This window comes from Acomys russatus, chromosome 8, assembly GCF_903995435.1.
Source record: "Acomys russatus chromosome 8, mAcoRus1.1, whole genome shotgun sequence".
NCBI classification, from domain to species: domain Eukaryota; kingdom Metazoa; phylum Chordata; class Mammalia; order Rodentia; family Muridae; genus Acomys; species Acomys russatus.
This window is the reverse complement of record NC_067144.1, coordinates 69,017,273-69,040,867: the sequence shown is the minus strand read 5'-3', so window position 1 is coordinate 69,040,867 and position 23,595 is coordinate 69,017,273. Positions and strand designations below refer to the sequence as shown.

The following is a 23,595-nucleotide window of genomic DNA, read 5'->3' as shown; positions in this document are numbered from 1 at the left end:
TAGAACCTCAAAGGCAAATTTGGTCTGAACGACTAGTTGTAATTTGCCTTTTTTTTTTTTTTTTTTTTTTTTTTTTTTAACAGTCTTGATGACTTGAAATACCTGGCCAGATGTCATGGTTACCAGCCAAGAGGTGAAAATCTAAGGAAGGTGGGTGGAACAGTTCCTGGTCTCCACAAAGCAACCACCATTCTTCCTGAGAAGAGAATTCCAGGGCTAGCTCAGGCCTGCAGTCCCTTCAGAGACTGTGTAAGTTTCCCCTCAGAAGGTTGATTCGCACAACCTCGGTCCTGCTTAGATAAGCACCTGCTACTTCAGCGAGTGGTCCTCAACGCTGTGGATGGACACAGCAGTCAAGAGATGTGCTGGCCTATCGTAGAGGAAGCACCTCGTTAATAACGAGGCCTGCCTGTTGCAGCAGCGTTGTCTGTACAACAGAACAGATTTGTAAGTGGTCATCCTGGGCTGGAGAGATGGCTCAGTGGTTTAGAGCACCGCCTGCTCTTCCGGAGGTCCTGAGTTCAATTCCCAGCAACCACATGGTGGCTCACAACCATCTATAGTGTGATCTGGTGCCCTCTTCTGCAGATAAAAACGCTCATATACAATAAATAATAAATAAATAAGTGGTCATCCAGAGCTTGACAGAAAAAGGGAAAAGGTGCTGAGGAAGAAAGGGAGGTGGAGAGTGAGAGAAAGAAGGTGTGGACAGTGCCTGGGACAGGACCTGGAATTGTCACAGGCAACACGCTTTGCCTGACCCAGTCAGTGGCCTCATCCTCAATATGGAAGTGAACTCCTCCGGCTTTTACTGCAGTATCCACCCAGCCCTAACCAAGCGCATTCCCTCAGAATCTCTGCTGCTACAACTCTGTCACTTCTACCTCCAGATCGTCCAAAGATAAATTTACACATTAGCCATGGGCGAGCGAGTGGAATCTCCTCCCTCTGTCCTTTGCCTTCCTCCAGGAGGCTCGTTTGCTATAGGCTGGGGGTCCCAGAGAGCTGGACCAGAAAGACATCCCGCAGACCTTTCAGCAGGGCCTCCACCTCGTCTCCTGCTTCAGTGTGTCTCTCAGGACAGCCTCGGTGCAATAGTGAAGCAATTTAACAAAAGAAAATCATTGGTCTGGTCTAAGAATCTGCTAAAAATAGGGTCATTAAAGGGCCTATTTTGCGCTGGGAAGATTGGTTTCCTCATAACTGTTAATTTTCCACTAATGGGTAAATCCATCAACAGCTGTCAAGGTGCCTAGTCACCCGGGGAAGTGGGCTGGAGTCCCTGCAGCCAGGCACTGAGTGTGATCCAAGATGTCAACGGGTCTTTTCCAGCCATCTAGGCAGAGGAAATTACTTGCATTTGAAGTAGGAAAAGAAAGAAAAGCAAGATGTGTGAGATGGTGCTGGCGGCCTCACGGCTGGGGGCAGAAATTGACAGCCAAGAGCAACTACACACACACACACACACAGAGAGAGAGAGAGAGAGAGAGAGAGAGAGAGAGAGAGACAGAGACAGAGACAGAGACAGAGACAGAGAGAGACAGAGACAGAGACAGAGACTACCACCAGCAAAATCAGCCCAGTTCTTCCAGGACAGTGCTGGGAATCCCCTTGGCTCCTGAATTAGAACTAATCAGAACCCAGTGTCCTGTCATGTTAATGCCCAGCCACCTCCCTGCAATCCAGAACTGATCACTCCTCTACAGGCACCTCCTCCACAGCCCCATCGCCACAGGAAGGCCAGCTTCATTCTGCCTTGCTTGATGCTTCCCAAACAAGATATGTGGGAAAGTGGAATAAGATACGAAAAAGCTACAGGCAACACTTCTGACCCAAACTATTTTCTACTAGAAACAATACATGTTCTGGTTAATTCACATAAGAAACAACCTATACAAATGTTGAGGAGCATCTGAACTTAAGACACTGAAGATGGCTCAGCAGTTAAGGACACTGTCTGCTCTCGCAGAGGACTCTGGTTCGAGTCCTAGAACCCGTACAGCGGCTCACAACCGTCTATAACTCTAATTCCAAGGGATCCAGTGACTTTTTCTGGCCTCCATGGGTACTAGGCACAAATGTGATGCACAGACATACATGCAGGTAACACACACACACACACACACACACACACACACACACACACACACACACACACACAAGATTATCTATGAAAGGAGGGAGGTCAGAACCATCTGATTTTAAGTCACAGTTTGAGGAGCTCTCAGGAGGTGGTTAAGTTTGGGTCGTGTTTGTCATGAGAGCGTGAGAGCATTGGCGTTCCCAAGCGCCCAAGTAAAAAACCAGCCACGGAGGCACATGTCTGCACTCCTGCTGCTACTGAGGAAACAGAAGCCGGCCAGAGGCTCCCTGGTGATCCCTGGCCACACAGCCTAAGCAGCTGGGTTAGTTCTGAGTTCAGTAAGACCCTGTCTCAGAAATAAGGTGGAAAGTGAGTGAGAAAAACACCTGCTAACCCTGCCCTTCGTACCCATGTACATGTACGCATGTCGGTACGCGCACACATACACACACACTCACCTGAACGGGACATACACATATCAAGAAGTTGAAGCTTTAAAAAAGTCCAAGAAAATATGTGACCAGCAAATATTCACTTGGAACTATAAAACTAACTTCACAATCCAATGATGCTCTTTTTTTTTATCTTCCTAATATTTTCAATTTATTACTTAAATAAATTATTAAATTACTTTAAAAATTAATTTTCACCATCAAAATGATTATTAAACATTCGAAGTATAAGGAATAATATATTGAAATCTTACTATAGGATTAGATACAGACCATGGGCAACTTTCCAAGTTAACAATCGACAACACAACACTTAAAAGATAAATCTTGCTTTAAAAAAAAAAAAGTCATACCAATCAGCTTGATATTATTGTCTTCATCTAGCAGCAGATTCTCTATCTTCAAGTCTCTGAAACAGATAAAACCATACATTTCAGGTAAGCATTGGAAAGAGCAGAATGGCGCTTCACTCCTGAAAGGAAGTGAACATTTATCGAGCCACTTTCAACCCTCCCCCAACCCCTCTCTGCTGAAACCTGGTCATTAAGTAAATGTGTATAAGACAGGACATAATTAATTGCCACTGACTATAAAAGCTAAAGGGTTTCAGGGAAGGGCAGGATAGATAGATGGTGAGCAGATCCCAGGAGTGGGCCTGAAATCTGAGAGTGCAACATAGCTGAAATAAAAAATAAAAATAAAAGCACAGGGACAGACCACTCCACACAGCTGCTGCCTGCATACTGGTGACTAGAAACAGAGTCTGCGACATTGAGCAGCACCAATCGGGGACACCAACGGAGTTGGGGAAATGCTTAAACAAAATAGAGCCAAGAGGGCTAAGGACGTAAAGGCGCTTGCTGCCAAGCCCGATGACCTGAGTTCGATCCCCAAAACCTACACGGGGGAAGGAGGGCACCAACTCCTACAAGCTGTCCTCTGACCTCCACACATGTGCTATGGTCCGCCCTCCTCTGCCTCACATCAGCAAAGTAAGTATAAAATAAAATAAATAAGAATTGAAAGCTGATTTAATTAACCCACCCCACAGCCCCCACGCTTAAAGTGTTACATGTCACAGCACGTCGGCAGACAGATAACATTTTCATCTATTTAGCAAACAGATGTTACCACAGGTGCAATAATGGGTTCCACAGATGTCGGCATCCTAATCCCTGGTGTTCTGCCTGAGTGGATGTTAACCTGACATGGAGAAAGGGAGCTGAGTTTGCAGATGGGATGAGGAGTATCCCCCTGACAGCAGGTGATGCCGCCCATTGACACAGGAGACAGAAAAGCCAGCAGAGCCCTCTAAGCATGACACCCCAGCACAGCTGACCGTGAGCTCCTCCAGGGAACAAGCTGCCATTCTCTCTGCTGTCCCCTGGAATCCTTGTGCATTGCAGGTAATCAGTAAGTAACAAGAGAGTGAACCTAGATTAACAAAAAGATCATTTGGGGTCTGGAGCTGCGGCAACTGCCTAATGTGCATGATGCCTGGATTCACAGCCCAGCACCTCAAAACCAAACCACAACACCCACAGAGTTTTACGTGATTTGTACGAAAATATACATGTAAGCTATCTCAGAACCATCTTAGTCAACACTTAGAATTCCTGGAATCGTAAATTATACCAACCAACTCAGACATGCACTGAATGCTAACTAAGAATACTTTCCCAGGGCCTGGAGAGATGCCACCCCAGCTAAGAGTACTTGCTCCTCAGGCAGAGGGCCTGGGGTCAGCTCCCAGCACCCACATGGCGTCTCACAGCTGTTTCTAAATCCAAAAGATCTGACACATTCTTCTGCAAGCCTCAAGCTATGTGAGTACATGCATACAGTGCATATACTTGCGCGGGCACACACACACACATACACACACACAAAATACTCATAAATTTTTTTTAAAAATCTTTTTAAATAATGCCTTTCCATAAATGTCAATATACATACACATTTATATGCTATCTGCTATGATTGACCCTGATTTAATTTTCCTACATTGGGATAGAGAAATCAGGACACAAATACTCTTTTTCTTGTGTCTATTATGAGGAACTTAACAGTGTAATAATGACAAAACAAAAATGGCAGCTGACGTCTTATACCAAAGTCTGCAAAAGATGAAACAGTGATGTCCCACCAAATAGAGACAGTTGCGTACAGCTCAGCCCCAGTGCTACCAATCTGCCCATTCTGCAAGAGAAGCCAGAAGTTTCCACTACGCCTCAATTTTTAAATACCAGTAACAAACTTGAGTATAAAACGGTAATGACGCTAAGCAGACCAAGCTTCGAGTCAGGATCTGGCCCGCCAGCAACCAAGTCAGTAGGAGTAAGAGATGAAGCACAGGAGAGATACAGGACTGTCCTAGTGACAAGGAAGAAAACTGGAGGGGAAAAAAATCTAACCAAATCAGTGTGCACAGGTTCCCCTGAGGAGGACAGGCATTGGCAGCAGGACTGGGCAGAGGGAGCTAAAGATGGCTTCTTTAGAATGCCCAAGGGTGGCTCTCAGAATGAGGAGAATCAAGGAGTCGAATGGAGGAAAAATGTCCAGTGGATTCAGAACCAGAAGGCTGCTGGGAGCTCTGAGGCTTGACATGTGGGTGAGGGGTGTGTTAACATCCGACTGGAGACTCCAAACACACAGTCTCCTCTGAATGCACACATAGCTGGGGAAAAGCAGTTTATTTTCAGCTCAAGCGGAACAATGCACAGTGCACTTAGAAACTGATTTAAAAGGCATCACATATATCTAGACATGAGGTCACACAAATATAATGGGGCCCCACCTTCTTCCCCAAAGCAGACCTTGTCCCTTTGGGTTTTTAGAAAACACGTATATGAATTTTCAGGAATTTGACGGAACTACGGAGTCTCTGGCTACCGGTTAGCTTTGAAACTGCAATATCGCATCAGACTACACAGTTGCATGAAGCCCTGGATTCAAGCCCCAACACCACAAAAAAAAAAAAAAACAAAAGACGACAGACTGAAATGTTCATACAACTGACTGTGTGGCTTTGGCTGGCCGAGAACTCCATATGTAGACCAGCCTAGCCTGGAACCAGCAGAGATCTGTCTGCCTCTGCAGAGTAAAGGTGTGTGCTACCACACCCAGCCCTGACTTTAGAATGATTAAGTACACACACATACACACCTCACGTTTAACAAAACACGGTTACTACCATTTGTCAAGTCAGAACCAGGGGTTCTTCGGGTCACCACGTGGCAGCTAACCCTTCCTGAACTAAACATTTACACAAAACATCTTGTTTTTCTCACTGCTCACATCCAAGCCTGGGTCTGTGCAGCTCTAGCAAGCACTGTCCCACTGAGCTACACCACTAGCTGATACGATAAATGTATCTGTGTGTGTTAATACTTGCTTGAATCCCTAAACCATAAGGACTCATTTAAAATCTGCATAAATGAACCACTCGGTGGTTTTCAATGTAGTCTGCGTGATAAGCCATCACAGTTGCAAGCCATTCTTCCAGAAGTTGCGATGCCTTGTCCACTGCCTTCATCTCCCCTCCAACCTGATTCCTAGGATGACTGAAGAGCCCCGGGGTCATCAGTGACTCAGGCCAAGTATAATGTGTCTTCTCTCACTACAACTTTGTTGGTGAAAATGTAACAGCATCCACTGTGCCCACCATGATAAGAGATTTGCAGAGAGACTGCAAGGGACGGTTTCTTTCCCGAAGATAATTAAGACCTTACATAAATCTGACTTTTACTCAAGCATTTATGATAATTTCAAGAGGCAGGCAACTGCACAACAGTGTACCAGGAACAGCCCAAAGTGTGATTCGGTGGAAACTGATTACAGCAGCAGCACTGTTTCAGTCTAAGGCAGAGCCACAGTTTGCCTCAAGTGAAATCAAGCCTCCTTGCCTAATGGAAGTCACAGTCAGGCATGAAAGGAAAAAAAAAAATGTTCAGAACAAACATTGTTCAGAAAAATAGCTTAAAGAATCAAGGTAAAAAAAAAAAAAGTAATTGATACGAAAAATAAATTGAAGCTGAGTAATTCTGGGGCGGGGAATGCCTCGAGAGAAACCAGCAGCAATGATTAGAGCACCCACAGAAAAGAAACACTATAAAAGAAAAAAAAATCTGCAAAAACCCAGGGAAATGAATAACACCAAAAGGAGGTATAAAGCATAATTGTTCAGTAAAAGGAGAATAAAATCAGCTCAAAGCCACTGTCTTCCCACTCAGTCGCTCCCCAAGTAACCAACTCCAGTTCCCAGGAGAAATGGATAGCAAAAACCTTGTTAGCTAGGGTGTCCACCCAGATTATACCCTTGTTCAGCTTTCCAGAGGATTCCAGCAGGAACCAGTTTCACTACCAGGACCACCCAAGGCTAGAGAGGTAGGATGAAGTCCCTCTGTGCTAAGTGGTATTGATTGCCAATGGCAAAAGCATTAACCTTCCCAGGACATTCCCCCCCCCCTCCTGTTTTGAAAGAATAGTATTCCCCTGATGATTCAAAGACAAAGGTCTCTGTGTCCAAATTTGGAGGAAGCCTTTTTTTTTTAAGCTTTGAAATGGTGAGGAGTTGGGGGGCGGGTGTCTTGCTATGTAGTTCAGTCTGACCTTGAACTTGTGGCAATGCTCCTGCCTCAGCTACCCAAAGGTAGGATTATAAGCATGCACCACTACCCCTGACTTAATGTCCAGGGTTCAAACACTGTTTTAGCCTGGCTATAGTACATTATCTGGATTCACCAGTTCTCCAGGCTTAGACCAAAAAATATATGGTGGGAAAAAATATTTCTTATGCAGGGAGTATACAGACTCTTTCCTTGCCATAGAACAGGGCAGTGTAACATTAGCATGGCGTTTGCACTGGCCATCTAGAGACATCCTAGAGTTATATCCAAACACTAGATAGGTCATTTCATATCAGAGACTGGAGTATCTGAAAGATGGGATGTGAGGGATTGGGGTGATGGAGAAAAGGCTCTTTTTACACCTGGGATACCCAGGATATCATAGGTCTGTCAGGGTCCACAGAAATGCTCACTACAGTGAACCCCAATGTCATCTACAGACCTCAGTTAAGGCCAATGTCTGCATACTAACTAGTTCACCAACTAAAAAGGGGCAGGTGCCACGGCGCCCCAAGACATGTATGTAGAAAACACTTATAGAGGAAGGGAAGGTGACTGGGGACCTTGGAGTTTCTGTGCGAGCGCTCTACAAACTAAGTCTACAATCTCTTCAAAGCAGCCTTTGTGCTTTTGTGTTATGAACACGCTAGGCTCCCTCTGGATGTTCACTTAGGCACATCTTCCATTACCTTAGGTTATTATCCAAGTCCATTCTGCACAATGGGCCACTTGAACACTGTCCACCCACTCTCCTATAATCAAAAAAGGCCACAAAAAAGCTGGGGGGGGGGGGAGTCACCAAACTAAGGCAGCCTCTTGAGCAGAAAAGGATGATAAATTTATTAATAAGGTTTTTTTCACATTCACATTATAATATATCTTCTAAAGGTTGCTTCCGTTGTCCAGAAAACCAGCTCTACCATACTCCTGTGTCCCAAATGCACATGTGGCACCCACTCTAGAGTCACCACAGGTTTGAGTGCTTGTCTGTATCAGATGCCAGATTTAGCCCAGGGGAAGAGAGGCTCCAACAGCAGGCAGGTGAAGAAGGCAGGCTTGGTTCCACTTAGTGGTCCTTGACTGGATTCACCACTTTATGAACAGGAGAGGAAACGAAAGGATCTTCCTCCCATCTTACAAAATTAATAAAATATAAACAGATTCGCCTCCTCACTGCAGGTGAACCTGAAAGCTCAGGGTTAGCTCATGGAAGTCCCTTTTTCTGGGCTGCGGGGCTTCAAAGAGAAGGCTTATTTCACTTAATACTGTGTCCTCCAGGCTCATCCACATTGTCGAATAGTTTTCTGTCGGGTATATGTACCACATTCCTCTGTCCATCAACTTTGATGGATGACTTGGCAATATGGTCATTGACTGCTCATTATTTTTCCTTTGGATATATAACCTAACGGGTGGTGTGCTAAGTGAAATAAGCCAAGCACAGGAAGATAAATACTGAATGTTCTCAGCCATTTATGGATGCAAAAGAAATTACTTCCTCTAAGTAGGAGGCAGAATCTGGGAAGAGCTGGGGGAGGAAGGGCAGACAGAGAGAGATTAGCAACCCAGGTACAAAAACACAGAAACCAGATCTGGGGTTCTATAGCATGGTAGGGTGACTATAGTTGACAATAATCCAGTGTGACCGACAACGGCTAGGCGACAGGGTTTCGAGTCTTCTCACCACCAGGAAGTGATGTCTGAAATGATGGTTGCTAATTACCCTGATTTGACCTTCGCACATTGCATACACCTATTAAATCATCACACTGTGCCCAATGAATGTGCAAAAGTATGTGTCAATTGAAAATGCTTAAAAGAAAGAAAAGTGAGACTTTTTGTACTAAAGTTCAGGGTTGGGGGTGCTTAGGAACAGCAGGGAGGAGGACGGAGCTGGCTGTAGCAGCAGAGATGAGTTTCTGAGTCAGTGCTGGAGGGGAGTCTAAGCACCAGGGCACCGCCACTGGAGCTGCCTGTCGTCAAGGCGCAGGGTGAAAGTGCAACACGCGACGCTGAAGTGTGTACGTGTGGTGTGGTTCACTGAGATGTGTAGTGAGCTCACCTGCCAATAGGCCCTTAGTTCTAGGTCTTTCAAAAAACCAGATCCACTCCTGACCATGAAAAGTTCACCCCAATATTCACATGTGTGCCTCCTCTCTTTTCCATCCACCCACACTTGCAGTTTTTGAAAAGATAGTCACCTTGGACTTTGGAGGACTGGCCATAAGCAACTCCAGCCATTGCCTTGCCAGACAGAGGAGTGTGACAGAGGAGAGAGGCAGAGAGGACTTTTGTTGTCACATGCATTTGGGTACTGATTGGTGGGGACGATCTCACAGATCCTGTGGGACAAAGGGTTACCCAGGAGCAGTACTGGGGAAGGGGAGCAGGTGTGGAGGTGAGCATGCATGGGTCCACTGTGTGCTTGTGTGCATGTGCAAGTGCACACTATAAGCATACAAACTCACACATGAGAGTATTACATACATGTGCATGCATGTGGAAGAAAACAAGCATGCATAGGGTACACAAACAAGCGTGCACACACAAACATGTGTGTCCTAGTACACAAACCTGTGAATGCATCACACGCATACATGTGTGTAAGATCATGTACTTGTCCGTGTAGACAGAATAGATATGACTGGGTGAGTGTGTACTGAGTGTGAGTGTGTGTGTTAGACAGAGACGGGGGTCGGGGGGAGACAGAGACACAGAGACAGAGACACAGAGACAGAGACACAGAGACAGAAAGAACTGCTTCCAGGATCATGGAAGAGGAAGAAAGGAACATGACCCCCAGTAGACTGAGCCTGTAACAAAGGAGTGGCAGGAATTTAGGAGAAAGGCCAGAGGACCTCCTCAGGGGTGAGACCCTAAATGAAAGGGAAGAGTGAGAATACAGTGTGCTGAGCAGCCAGAATTGAAGGAGACATGAAGGGAACCTAAGACACAGAAGAGCAGGAACTGCCTAGAGTTGGGGACTAAGCAGGCAGCAACAAACAGGATGCCATGGCCCTGAAAGTAAGGCAGGACTCCGTTCCACCTACAGTCTCTCTCACTGACCCCACTGGCTTGCCCTGAGCAAGTCAATCAAACTTCCTGAGCATTTTATTCTTCCTTTAAAACAAACAGCATCTGTCAGGAGATGCTGGAGAGATGGCTCAGAGGCTGGGAGCACATGCCACTCTTGTGGAGGATACCAGCACCCGAGTGAGGAGCCTCCAGAGGATCTGTCACCTTCTTGTAGATTCCATGGCACCTGTGTTCTCTCTCTCTCTCTCTCTCTCTCTCTCTCTCTCTCTCTCTCTCTCTCTCTCTCTCTCTCTCACACACACACACACACACTCACACACACACAGTTTAAAAAATACATCTTAAAGAAGGAACAATAGCATCCTAAGAAAGCACTCTCAGGGGACACTGGTGATAACAGTTGTAAAGGAGGATGGTAGAAAAGATAATCACACTGCAAATTTGACTATTACATGGGTCATCTTAAAGATTTAGAACTATGAGCTGGGTTCCATGGCCAGCACATACATACATACATATATACATACATACATATATACATACATACATACATACCACACACATATGATAATGTGAAATTGACATGTGGTATGGCATATGAAAGAGGGACAGCTCCAGAAAAGACTTAGAGTGGCTAAAGAATTGGCGATGAACAATCAGTACTACGGGCGTGATCCTCCCATGGAAAGGACCAGGGGATGGAATCCAGGGAGGGTGAGGCTGAAGTTTGGGGGAGAAGGTTTTTCCTGTGGAGTCAGCCACAGATGGATTTTAGAATTAGAGTGGGGGAAAGTTTCTAGCTCCCTAAGGCAGCAGACACTTTGTGGTGAACTGGAGTCTTTTTTCCTTGTCTTACCTTCAAAAGCACTACCTTAAGACCAAGTGATTTGTAAATCTCATTATTTACAAGATGGCATGGTAATAAAATGCACATACAGTCTGTGAAGTCTGATCTATTTATTTTAAATGAAAATTTTATTTCCTATAATGTTCCACAAGCAAATTGCTAATAAGCTAAAAAAAAAAAAAAAAAAAAGATAAATAAAATAAGTTCACACTAAGTGAACCAGCAAACTCCGCCCCCCCCCCCGAAATCCTGGGGAGACTATGGAATATTCCAGAAAGAACGTGGGGCTGCTCAGAGGAGCTAAGCTTGAAGTGGGACCACAGAAAGATGGCGAAGGCAGCAACCAGTGGCTCAGAACACTTGACACGGAACCCACACACTCACTACATGGAGGATGATCCTTACAGAGCAGACCCGCAAAGGCATGGGAAGCCTCACCCACTGTAGGCTGTGAGCCGACAGGATAGAGATGGGTGGTCTACACAATCTAAATCCAAGCTTCTGGCCTCTGGGATCCCCAGCGGTTCCCGGGTTCCCGGATGTGAGCAGACAGGAGTCCCCTCGCTCGTCCCTCCCTCCCCTTTGCTTGCTAAGAAACAAGTACTAAAGGTTGAAAGGATTTATACAACCTGACCAGGTGGCGCCTGCTTCTTGTCAGCCTCCAGAGAACAAAAGGCCTCTCTTCCCCTCTGTGATCCCCTCAGGAGGGAGGACACCCCTCCAATGTGATGAATGAGGAGGGTCAAGGCCCTGGGCAGGGAGGTGCTAACCCCAGTCTAAGCACAGGCTGCAGGTCCCCTTTGATCTTGGAGCCCTTTCTTCTGGTCCAGCAGGCCTGTGGCTTGTCTCTTCCTGCTCAGGGACAACTGGTCCTAGATTACACTGGAATGCTGTGCCTACAGACACTGATTGGAATCTGTTCTGTGAATGACCAGCAGAGTCTCAAATTAGTTTCTCATCACAGTGTTCTCTCGGGTTCAATTTAAGAGTCAAGCTCCATTTATGACGACGACATGGTGACGTCCTGCTGAGAGAGCGTTTGGGGGGAGGGGCCCCATAAAACAAACTGAGGGGCTCAGTGGGTGAGGCACAGGTAGGAGGACCAAGCCTGAACCTTCAGAAGCCTCAGAGCTTATAGCATCCTGCAGCACAAGAATCATATCCGCACAGCCAGAGGCAACTCTTGCCATCCTTTCCCATGGTTCAATCTGTTCACCCACAAGTCTTCCCACCAGAGACTCCAAGGCTTCTCTGAAATGCTAACTTCTCTCATTCGTTTGAAAAACCCAGCCTCAGAATAATTTATGAACTTTATACCTCCACTATCATATGAAAAAGAAAATTCTCCACCACTGGGGTGAAGGGGGAGAACCAAAGGAATGACAGTCAAAAATATGCTGATGGCCCTAAAAAAAAAAAAAAAGTTTAAAAAGTCAGTTATATAAAAAATTTAAAAGCCAAGACAATATATGATAAGACATATTTTAGTGGCTGTCTTAACAACCCATCCCCCATGTCTAACAGGACTTCCAAGGGCTAGGGAAATAGCTTGCTCACTAGAATGTTTGCTGTCCTTGCACGAGCACCTGAGTTCAGGTTCCCAATACCACATAAAAGCCAGGCACGGAAACGCATGCCTGCAATCACAAGGCTGAGGAAGAGGGCCAGCCAGTCTAATCTAATCAGTAAATTCAAAGCTGAGTGAGAGACTGTCTCAAAAAGTAAGGTGGGAAAGCAACTGAAAAAGACCCAATGTCAACCTCTGTCCCATACATGTATGTGTGTACACACACACACACACACACTCACACACACACACACACACACACACACACACACACACACACAGTGTGACTTCCAGAGAGAAAAACATGCTCTACTTGTCTTCTAACTTTCAAAGGCCAGAGCCCGAGCCAGTATTGAATTATAAACCTATTTCCAAGGAGAGAAAGGAAGAGCGGCAAAGCTGGAGATGAGAGCTGTTTTGTTTTTTTTTTTTTTAAAGCACCCTGTCTCTGCTATCAAAACATTATTAAATTCCTTCCTTTGACATTCTGACAGTAATTGCACTGAGGGATTGGATTTTGTTAAAATTACTTTAGAGGGGCTGTTGAGAATTTCCTGCGGGGAGATCCATGTGCCACCTCACAGGATTCGCTTGGGCTTCTTTTGTTGTCCTCTGACCCTGAGAAGCTTGGCACTTGTCTTATTTTTGATAGCGTGGAACCCTGGGGGGAAAACACCAAGTCCCACGGAACACTCTGCCACTTGCAGTCCCCCAGTCCTATTATCTGCAGTGACCCACGGAGTCTGTAATCCAACCTGATTCCGTCATGATGTGATTCTGCCTCTGTCAAAGACGGAGCCAGGTGTCTATTCACCGCCATTTCCTTATACAGCCAAGGGATGGATCACGGCCGGCAGGATACACAACCCCAAAACTGTCACACACTGCAAATCTACAACTGTTTCCTTCCTTACTGACCTAAAGAGTTTTAACAGAGCATGACTGCCTGGTAGTGTGTGAGTGAAGAAGTCCACAGGTACAGAGTTGGGGTCTTACTGAGGCACAGATAAGTGACTGCGGCAAGCTAAAGCCAGCCCAGAAAAAAGCCTTAAACAAACAACATCCCTAAGGGACATCCTTGCTGTTGCCCCTGGGTTCAGACACAACAGGGCAGAGCATCCTTGGGTGCCAATCTCACTGGGGAGAGAGGACCCAACCCTGTGAACCAAGCATGTGCTGGAGTTTACCAAGTAAAGTCCTTCACTGGTCAGAAAGGAATGGCTTTCAGAAAGTTAAGAGACGCATTCAAAGACAACTGTTAAGAAGATACACGTTTCTGCAAAGAGGTGACACGTGACCTAGTAATCCCGGCCCCCACACACACACACCCCGGTATAGACGAGTTCTCCAGGAACACATGGCCACGTGAAAAGTCCACCATGAACACTTGTCAAAGCATCACTCTCAATGGCCCCAGAGTGGAAGTGATCTCAATGTTCATTAGCAGATGGAGAGGAAAATACACCACACTGTATCCACACACTGAAATGGTACTTAGCTGTGAAGAGGAAGAAAGAACTAACACAAGCTAGAACATGCAGCATTATGCTGCATAAGACACCAACAATAAGGCCAAGCATGGTGGCGCCTACCTTTAATGCCAGCACTCGGGAGGCAGAGATAGGTGGATTGCTGTGAGTTCGAGGCTAGCCTGGTCTACAAAGTGAGTCCAGGACAGCCAAGGCTACACAGAGAAACCCTGTCTCGGGGAAAAAAAAAAAAAAAAAAGACACCAACAACAAAAGACATGTGTTTTATGGCTCCACTTACGTGAAATATCTGAAATAGGTAAATCCACAGGCACAAGCAGTAGATAAAGTTGGCAAGAGGTGGCTGAAGGGGAGAGGGGTGAGTGACTGACAACAGGAACATGGCTTCTTGGTGAGGGATAAAAGCTATGCTAAGATTGTACGTAGTCATGGTTGCCCAACTCTGAAGATACTTAAGCAATTAAGTTGTGTGTTTTACATTGTAAATTTTATAAGTATATCTCAATTTTACAATGTTTAAATATGCACTTAAATATACACATATGCATGTAAAATATACGCGCATGCACATCTTATTATGCCTTGATTTTACTTTTTAAGATGTGAGTTAAATGACTTGTAATTTTTCTCAACAACATAGTAATTCTATAAAAATAAAGAATAATTTTTTTAAAATATCCAGACATCTATTAGAGAGGTGGTCTTCCCCCAACCCCCACCTCCCTCTTTGTTGTTGTTGTTTTATTTTGTGGTTGGTTTGTTTGTTTGTTTGTTTGTTTGTTTGTTTTGAGGCAAGGTCTCACTTTGTAGCCCTGGCTGGCCTGGAACTTATTATGTAAACCCAGCTGGCCTCAAATTCAGAGATCCACCTGCCTCTGCCTTCCACATACCACCACAGCCAGCACTCTTTCTTAAGATTTTATTTATTTAATTTATTTAATTATGTGCATATGTATGTATGTAGGGGTGATGTGTGGGTGGAGGGGTATGCATGTGAGTCTGTGTCCACAGAGGCCACAGAGGCCACCAGATCCCCTGGGGATGTGAACCACCCAACACAGGTGCTGGGAACCAAACTTGGGCAAAGACTTGCAGCATCGGCAACAGCAACCGTGCTGTGAATACAATCTCATCCACTTTCCTTCTGCCTCTTCACCCCGCAAAAAGCGAGCTGGTATAAACAAGCTTGACTCTCATAGCTGGGCAGAGGTTTGTTAGACTCCCGGGGAACACTCCTCAATTTTAAGGGTATGTGCACAATCTGCGTGGTGATCCCACTCAATGGAATAAAGCATTTGCAGAGCGGCTACCATCAAACAGCCCACGTAATGAAATCGCTGAGCTGAGAGCGATCCACGCCATCTTTGCCCCAACTGTTCCGTGAGGCACTTGGACAACTGGTCCTTTGCTGAGGGGCTTCACTTTTGTGGTTCTGTTCTGTACATTTTCTATTTGTTTTTTTAACAATACTTTTGTTTATTCTTTAAAATGTTCATATATACATATACATTGTACCGCATATACATTGATATGTATGTATAGACATACAAAATACATATATGATGTCTTTTGGATGTAATTGTCAACTTGACACACCCTAGAGCCATGTGCAGAGTCTCAATGAGGGATCTAAATCAGGTCGGCTGTGGGCACGTCTGTGGGGGTGGGGTGGGGTGGGGGGATTGTCTTGAGTTTCTGGGAGACCCAGCCCACTGTGGTGTTACCATTCCCTTGACTGAGGAAGTGTGAGGAAGGTGAGCCGACAGCTACCCTGCAAGCACTCACTGCTCTCTGCTCTCCATTGTTGTATTTAGCTGCTTCAAGCGCCTGCATCAAGCTTTGTCGGTCCCACAGTGACAGACTGTAACATACAGTTTTGAGCCCATTTCCCTCAAGTTGCCTTCATCTGGTATTTCAATCACAGCAACAGGAAGTGGCACAGTAACAGGAAGTTAACAACAGGAAGTGCCTCTGGAAATGATAAGAACAGAGGTAACCCTTGCCTGGTGCTGACCTTTAGTGCTCTTGCCTAACGCTACCTCACCAGAGAGATTTCGATCATTGCTCCCATGTCGCAGATGAAGTGACTGAGTTCAGAGAGGTGTCATGGAGCCAGGAACCAACAACCATAAGAGCAGAGCCAAGACCCAGGCCTAGGTGCAGACCCAGGTACCCTGGCTTCAGATTCGACCTCTTGAATCCCCCATCCAACTCAGGAAGCAACTCACGAAACAAAACTAGGAGACTGTAAAGGACGCCGCAAGTGTTGAGTCTTGCTAGGAGTGTCGGCTCAGCACAGGTTCGGGGGATGCTGCCCGCCTAGCTCTCACCTGTGGACCACACCAGCCCGGTGCAGGTGTTCCACCGCAGAGATGAGTTGCCGGATGTATCTGCGGGCCTCCGCCTCATCAAGACGTTTCTTCTCATAGATCTTGTGCATGAGGTTGCCGCCGGGGCACAGCTCCATGACCAGGTAGTAGCTGTTCTCTGTCTCTAGGATGTCCAGGAGCTGCGTGATGTTGGGGTGGCGGATCATCTGCTGGATCTGCCCTTCTCGCCGCAGGTTTTTGGTGACGTAGGTGTCCTTTTTGGCCCTTTTCTTATCGATGACCTTGACGGCTACCTAAGGTGAAGCAGAGAGCACGGTTGTTACCAGGCGCTGTAGGTGAAGGCCATTCCTCATGGGGTTTGGAGAACTCTGAGGGAATACAGAGCTCTGTCTCTCTGCAGCAGAGGAAACCTGGGTCTTGGTTGGGATAAGGGAGGGGAGTGCGGAGGGGGGGAGGGTGTTGGGGGGGACTGGGAATTACTCGGCTGCACAGCTCCTGCCTAGGACGTGCAAGCCATGCATTCCATCCCCAGCACCATGAATAAAACAATTCACATCAAATGGGGGGCGGGGGAACCAACAAAAAACAAACCTAGAACACCAGGGGGAAAAAAGTTATTTATTAAAGAAGAAAAATTAGGATTAACTTAGGCCAACCTGAGTCTGGACAACTAAGCAAAAAGTCCATGTCAAGCTTGGCTTTCCAAAAAAGAGGGTGCAGAGACAGACATTAATTTCCTGAGGGACTAAAGGCTCTGCCACTTGCTCGTAGTACTGTCTTCCCTCAGGTGACCCCAAGGCTCCACTTCAGAAACAACTATACCTGTACCCCATCTTCAGTTCCAGGCACACCCTGAGGACCTGCGGAGAGACCGCCCTCAGATGCAGCTCTGCTGGCTCTGTGACCTGCACAGTCCAGGTCAGACTGTCTCTGGCCTCCAGTGGTGGCTTCCTGTCCTTGGCAAATCGCCTTTCAGGTGAACTCCTGCCCCACCGCTGAGAGCCACCCTACATATCAGTCACCCACAGATGTTCCTCATGACGACCTTGTCCAAAACATGGGACAGAGGAGGGACTGGCTCTACCACCCATGCAAATCTGCACTACCCTCATCGCTCTTTTCCTTTGGGGGAGTCACCTCTTCACCCCAGGTCCTAAGGCACACCTCCCCTTCCACTTCAGTGCCCCTCCTAGCATGCCCAGCTGTGAACAGGATGCCAGTTCATCCTGCCAGCGGTCCATCTCCCTATCTGTCCTTCCTCTCCATCCATTGACATGTGTTCCCTTGTACCGAGAACTGAACCTCTGATGGACGCTCTGGAACAGAGCTCGGAGCCCCTGGGTGCAGCAGGAACACAGCAGGCCTCCCACTCCTCTGCATTTTCTTTTGGAACGGCTGGATTTTGTACCTGTTGCACAGTGCGCGCGGTGCAATTGGACACCGCCGCAGCTCTATACGTAATGCAGGGTATGTCCATAAGTAAGTAGATACGCTGACAGTGAGAGGCTCAAATAGTATTTTCCAGACATAGTTCGTGATCATTAAAACATGAGATTTCATTAACATCAAGGTGGCTGTGGTCGACGGTGATGCACTGTGGACTTTAACACACTTGCCACACACAGAGGAAGTGCTCAGTGGGCAATGGGGATGCTAAAGAGCCTGAGGGCAGACGCGGCCACACATACCAATACATCATTGCCCTGCACACAATAAGCATATGCACATTGTAGCTGTCAATTAGGCCTCAACTGATACTATTAATAAAAAGAAAAATGAGAAAAAGTACAAGCCAAAGACAAGTTTACATTAGCAAAACCCTGGCCATTAGCTGACAGCCTGGACTCTGATGGCATCAGTGTTCCAACAATTCCATGACCTTTGCCGGGGCCTCCCCTGAATTCAATCTACACTCCACCTAGAAACTGGATGGAGGGGGCTGTAGTCCTGGTTTCTGGCTGAAGTGCTTTGGGGGTCACTCACTATTGTATGCAGAAGCATCTGAACATTTTCACATCAGCCCTACCATGAACTATTGGGGTGCAGCCTGTCTCCAGTGTGTGGCCAGGGACATGTCTACAATATCCTAAGTACTTCTGCCACCTTCCTTTCCATTCATGTCCCTGTGCCCCAACAGACTAACTCAAGAGATGCCTGCGAAGAGCCACCCAAACCTCCTTCACATCCCTGCACGCTGAGCCTCTGCCAGACGTTAAGATGCTCATTGCAGCCGGGCGCTGTGGAGCACGCCTGTAATCCCAGCACTCGGGAGGCAGAGGCAGGCAGGTCTCTGTGAGTTCAAGGCCAGCCTGGCCTATAAAGTGAGTCCAGGACAGCCAAGGCTACACAGAGAAACCCTGTCTCAAAAACAAACAAACAAAACAACAGCAACAAAGATGCTCATCGCTAAAGTAGAGCCTGTTGCTGGAGGAGGGTCTTGTGCACTGTTTTGAGATGCTGATTTCAGTGCCCAGAGATCCGGTTACCGTCCTGCCTCGGGCATTATCATGAATGTTGAACCCACCTCCTACATCCCTGTGAAGTAAGGAATGCTCCCCAACTAGCTCTGATTGGTTAATAAAGTTGCTGACAGCCTGGGAAGGGCAGAAGAGAGGTAGGTGGAGTTGAGGTTCCCAGGGCTTGCCCCCCCCCCCACCCCCAGAAGACCACGAGACAGGAGGAGGAGAGGGAGAAGAAGATGTAGCGGGAGAGAAGAGGAAACGGAGAGGAGACAGGAAGTTGCCACGGGGAACCAGGAGCACACAGCCAAGAGCAGCTTGCTCTGAGGGCTGGCCTGATGGAACAGAAGCATCCCAAATGAAACATATGCAAGTATTTGGGATTTTTGATGGGAAGCAGACAAGATAGCTTAGAAGGTTGATATGTGACCAGCTTTGGTGCCTTAAGGCTTATTATAAATCTAACAAGTTTCTGTGCCTATTATTTGAAAACAGTTGGTTTAGGAATAACTGCTGCTGTAATAATGTCCAGCATTTAATTAATATATATAAAATAGTTAATTCATTTTACAATCTGTCTTTCTGCACCTCACAGCACATTATAAGCAATAGTGGCCGATAAGACGACTGAAGAGAGCGTAGCTGTGAACCCCTGAGTCTATGGTTTTCCGAGAACCAATTTCCTTCTAATAGGGAATTTCAAACCCTTTATGAGAGATAGAAAGAGGACGATGCACAGTCAGCAAGGGGAACACTGGTTGGAGGAGCTCGCTCAGCTCTTACCTCAGACCAGGTCGCCTTCCAGCCTTACCTCTCAGGCTCACAGTCCCCCCAGAGCTAATGTTACACCCTGGCTGAGGTTTGTCTGAAACTAACTCCAGATGCTAACATCACAGTGTTATCAAGTGTGCTTCTTCCTGGCCCCTCTGTGTGTATGCATTTATACACACATGTGTTTATGCATGTATATGTATGTGTATGTATTATTTCTGGGACTGGAGAGATGGCTTAATTGGTAAATTGAAAATTGAGAACCTGGGTGCAATCTCCAGAACCCATGGTTGGGGGGCAGAGCCTGGCATGAAGGTGCATGCTTATAATCCCATTGACAAGGAAGCAAGTTCCAGGCAACTAAGAAACCTTGTCTGAAAAAACAAAGGGGATAGCATCTAAAAACTGACAGCCATGGTTAACTGGTGGTCTCTGGGCACCCATACATACATGTGCACCCTTACTCACACACATATATGTACATCTATGCATATCTATTCCATAGATAGACAGACAGACAGACAGACAGACAGATCTACCCTTTGGGGAATGGAAAGATGCTGGAAGGCCACAAATGAGTTCTTTTTTTGCTTGACTCTGCATGAGTGTTTTAAAACACTTTGGCAAAGAAGTCTTGAAAGTACCAAAAAGAAACAATAGTCTAAAAGCTAGCAAAAATATGACCCCTTTTTTTTTAATAGCAGAGGACACAGTTACTTTTGAGATAATTTATTTAGCTCATTAATTGCTTGTCTTGGGCTGAATAATGACTATCCAAAGATAGTAAGTGCTAATCCCTGGATTGGTATCGTGACTTTATTTTGGAAAAGAGACCTTGTAGACATGGTTAAGGGATATGATGAGGTTAACCTGAGTTACACAGCGAGCGGGCTCATACAACCTACCAAGTGTTCTTTTGCAATGGAGGCAGAGGGAAATTTGTGCATGGCACAGCAGGGAAGGAGCAGAGGGGGTGGAGGTTAGAGGGCCACAGAACACTGGCAACCACTAGAAACCAGGAGAAAGAAGGAGGGAAAGGCAATGCCATAAGTCACAGCAGGGAGCACGCCAGATGACTCATGGCAGGGAGCATGCCAGATGACTCATGGCAGGGAACACCCCAGATGACTCATGGCAGGAAGCACCCCAGATGACTTACAACAGGGAGCACCTCCAGTAACTCAAAGCAGGGAGCACCTCAGAAGACTCAAGGCAGGGAGCACCTAAGATGATTCAGGACAGGGAGTACCTCAGATGACTCATGGCAGGGAGCACCCCAGATGACTCACAGCAGGAAGCACCCCAGATGACTTACAACAGGGAGTACCTCCGGTAACTCAAAGCAGGGAGCACCTAAGATGATTCAGGACAGGGAGTACCTCAGATGACTCATGGCAGGGAGCACCCCAGATGACTCACAGCAGGAAGCACCCCAGATGACTTACAACAGGGAGCACCTCCGGTAACTCAAAGCAGGGAGCACCTCAGAAGACTCAAGGCAGGGAGCACCTAAGATGATTCAGGACAGGGAGCACCGCAGAAAACTCATAGCAGGAGTACCCCAGATGACTCACAGCAGGGAGCACCTCAGACTTTCCCCTTGAACCATCACCACAGCCCTACTCCTGAGCTGTCTGACAGAGGTCTATAGTAATAATAGCATGGAAACTGGAGTCCCAAAGACTGGTTCATACGCCAAGCCCTGGACCTATGAAAAGAGCCTTTGTCGACATGATGACACTTGAGATGGGAAGGTTGCCCTGCATCAGTGAAGTGAGTCTCAAAGACCATCACAGGTGACCCTAGAGGATGAGCAAAATCAGACAGGCACGCGGAGAAGAAGGCTACAGGAACAAGACGACAACGAATAAGACAACTGCCAGAGAGCAGAACAAAGCCAAGCCCTCCCCCAGGCTCCAGGGAAGGGATATGGCCCAGTTGTCATCCTGACTTGGAACCAACAAAGCTGATTTTGGACTTTGGATCTCAGATACTGGAGAACAATTTCCTGTTGTTTCAAGCCACCAAGCCAGTGGTAATTTGTCACAGCAGCCCAGAACACTAGCATCATGTCACCATCATATGATGTCTTATTTACCAAGCTTTACCAGCCCAGAAGCCCTCTGAGAACAGCATGAAGGCTTAAATAAAGCTACCTCAGGGAGAGAAGACTGCCTGTTTAGCTCCCTCTCCATCTTCAAAAAAAAGATAAAAAGTCTCACTTCCATTTCACCAGACACTGACAGGCTCCACACTGATCATGCTTGAACACGGAACATCATTCTGATAACACAAAACCATTTAATCAACTGCATGTACAACAACTGCAATGGGAAACAAACTGAATGGGAATTAAGGGAAAAGCAATCAATTACCGACACAGGGAAGCCTGGGGTTTAATATGATGGTAATCAGAGATCTGTGGGAAAATGTCTAACACCTATTCCATCAGGGTAAAAGCTACTGTGGATATGGTTCTCTGCCTGTAAAAGAAAACTGTGTTAGGCAGGAGAGTTTTAGGAAAGAAAAAAGAAAGTGTCACCAAGTAACTGTAAAATAAGAAGCTCTACCATGTCCTAGACCATGGGAGAAAGGACCCTGGCAGCTGAAACCCTTGCTACAAAGCCACGGAGCGTCAGTCAGGGCCACAGCAGTGCTGTGTAGGAACTCCCAGTCAGGGTATGCACGTGGTTTTTAGTTCTCCCATGTTGGGAAGAGTGGAAAAGGTTGAGGACAACCCAAGCCTGCTGTTTCCCTGAGAATATCAAGAAAACCAGTTCTCTCAGAGGTCAGTGGAACCAATGATCTGAGCTGCAAAAGCTCTGAGAATTTCAGAAAGGTGTCTCCATGATTAAAAGCACTGGCTGCTCTTCCAGAGGACCCAGGTTTGATTCCTAGTGGCCAGGCTCGCAACCTACACGGAGCTACAACACCTTCCTCTGGCTCTACAGGCACCAGGCACACACATGGTACACAGGCACACACTCAGGCACAACACCCAGACATATAAAACAAATTTTTAAAGCTATAAAAAGAAGAATCTGTTTTTCAAAGTTGGCCCAACTACCCAGCATGCTAAGCGACAGAGGAGTGCACAGTGGCTAAGAGCAGTTTCCTCATCAACTTCTGCACTCAGAAGAAACAGTGTGCCTCAGAAGACTGTAACCCTCCACTTCCCTTCCCCTGTCCCTGTCCAAACAAACCCACACCCCACCCAAGATGGCTGCAATCATTAGAGCAACATTTAAATAATGAGATAAGCTCATCAGAAAGAATGGAAATCCCTTGAAATTAGTAAAATAAAATAAAATAAAACAGTCAGAGCTAACAGAATAGGAAAAGGCTTTGCCCTTTGTGGAATGGCAGTGTCCCTCTGCAGGACAAAACAGAAGGAAAGCATGCTCATGGGCCCGTACCAGGGAGGAAAAGGACCTGTCACAGAAAGGAAGCCCACTGCCTTTGCCGTATAGTTTAAGTGTGGATACTATAATGGTAACAAGATGGTGCAGAGCATCACGTGTGGACACAGTAATGGTCCACAAGTCCGTAAGCCAGCTGGTCCCTAAGTACACGGAGCACTTAGTACCGTGTCCTGCACCTCGTAAGCACTCCTTAAATTGATGGCGTTATTATCACCACTTTCCTTTCAATGAATCAGTCTGCAGGGAGCGAGAAAGCATTTGGCTCCAGTCAGCTGATGGAAAAACACACACCGCCTTGACCCACAGTTGTGGCCTATACACAAGAAGCCCGAGCCGCATCTTGGTGTTTTGAGTTCTCCGCATTGGTCTGGCTTTTCCATCCCGAGGCCGCGTTCTACCAATCTAGTCTCTCTCACCTTTAAATATTGACTCAGTTGAGTCTGTCTACACAGGACCAGAGTTAATGGCATTTTCAATTCACCCCTTCCTCCTGGATTCTCCAGTCTTTAA

The 23,595-nt window shown here is 46.5% G+C and overlaps 1 protein-coding gene across 1 annotated transcript in view; it reads right to left on the bottom strand.

Moving 5' to 3' along the window:
* The window catches only part of Hunk (hormonally up-regulated Neu-associated kinase), a 110,778-nt gene that overhangs the window by 47,903 nt on the left and 39,280 nt on the right, over positions 1 to 23,595 (bottom strand). The window contains exons 2-3 of the mRNA XM_051150191.1: positions 16,434 to 16,726; positions 2,889 to 2,944 (exon numbers count right to left, since the gene is read on the bottom strand). Coding sequence (XP_051006148.1) covers positions 2,889 to 2,944; positions 16,434 to 16,726 — 349 coding nt within the window. The remainder of the gene's footprint in view (positions 1 to 2,888; positions 2,945 to 16,433; positions 16,727 to 23,595) is intronic.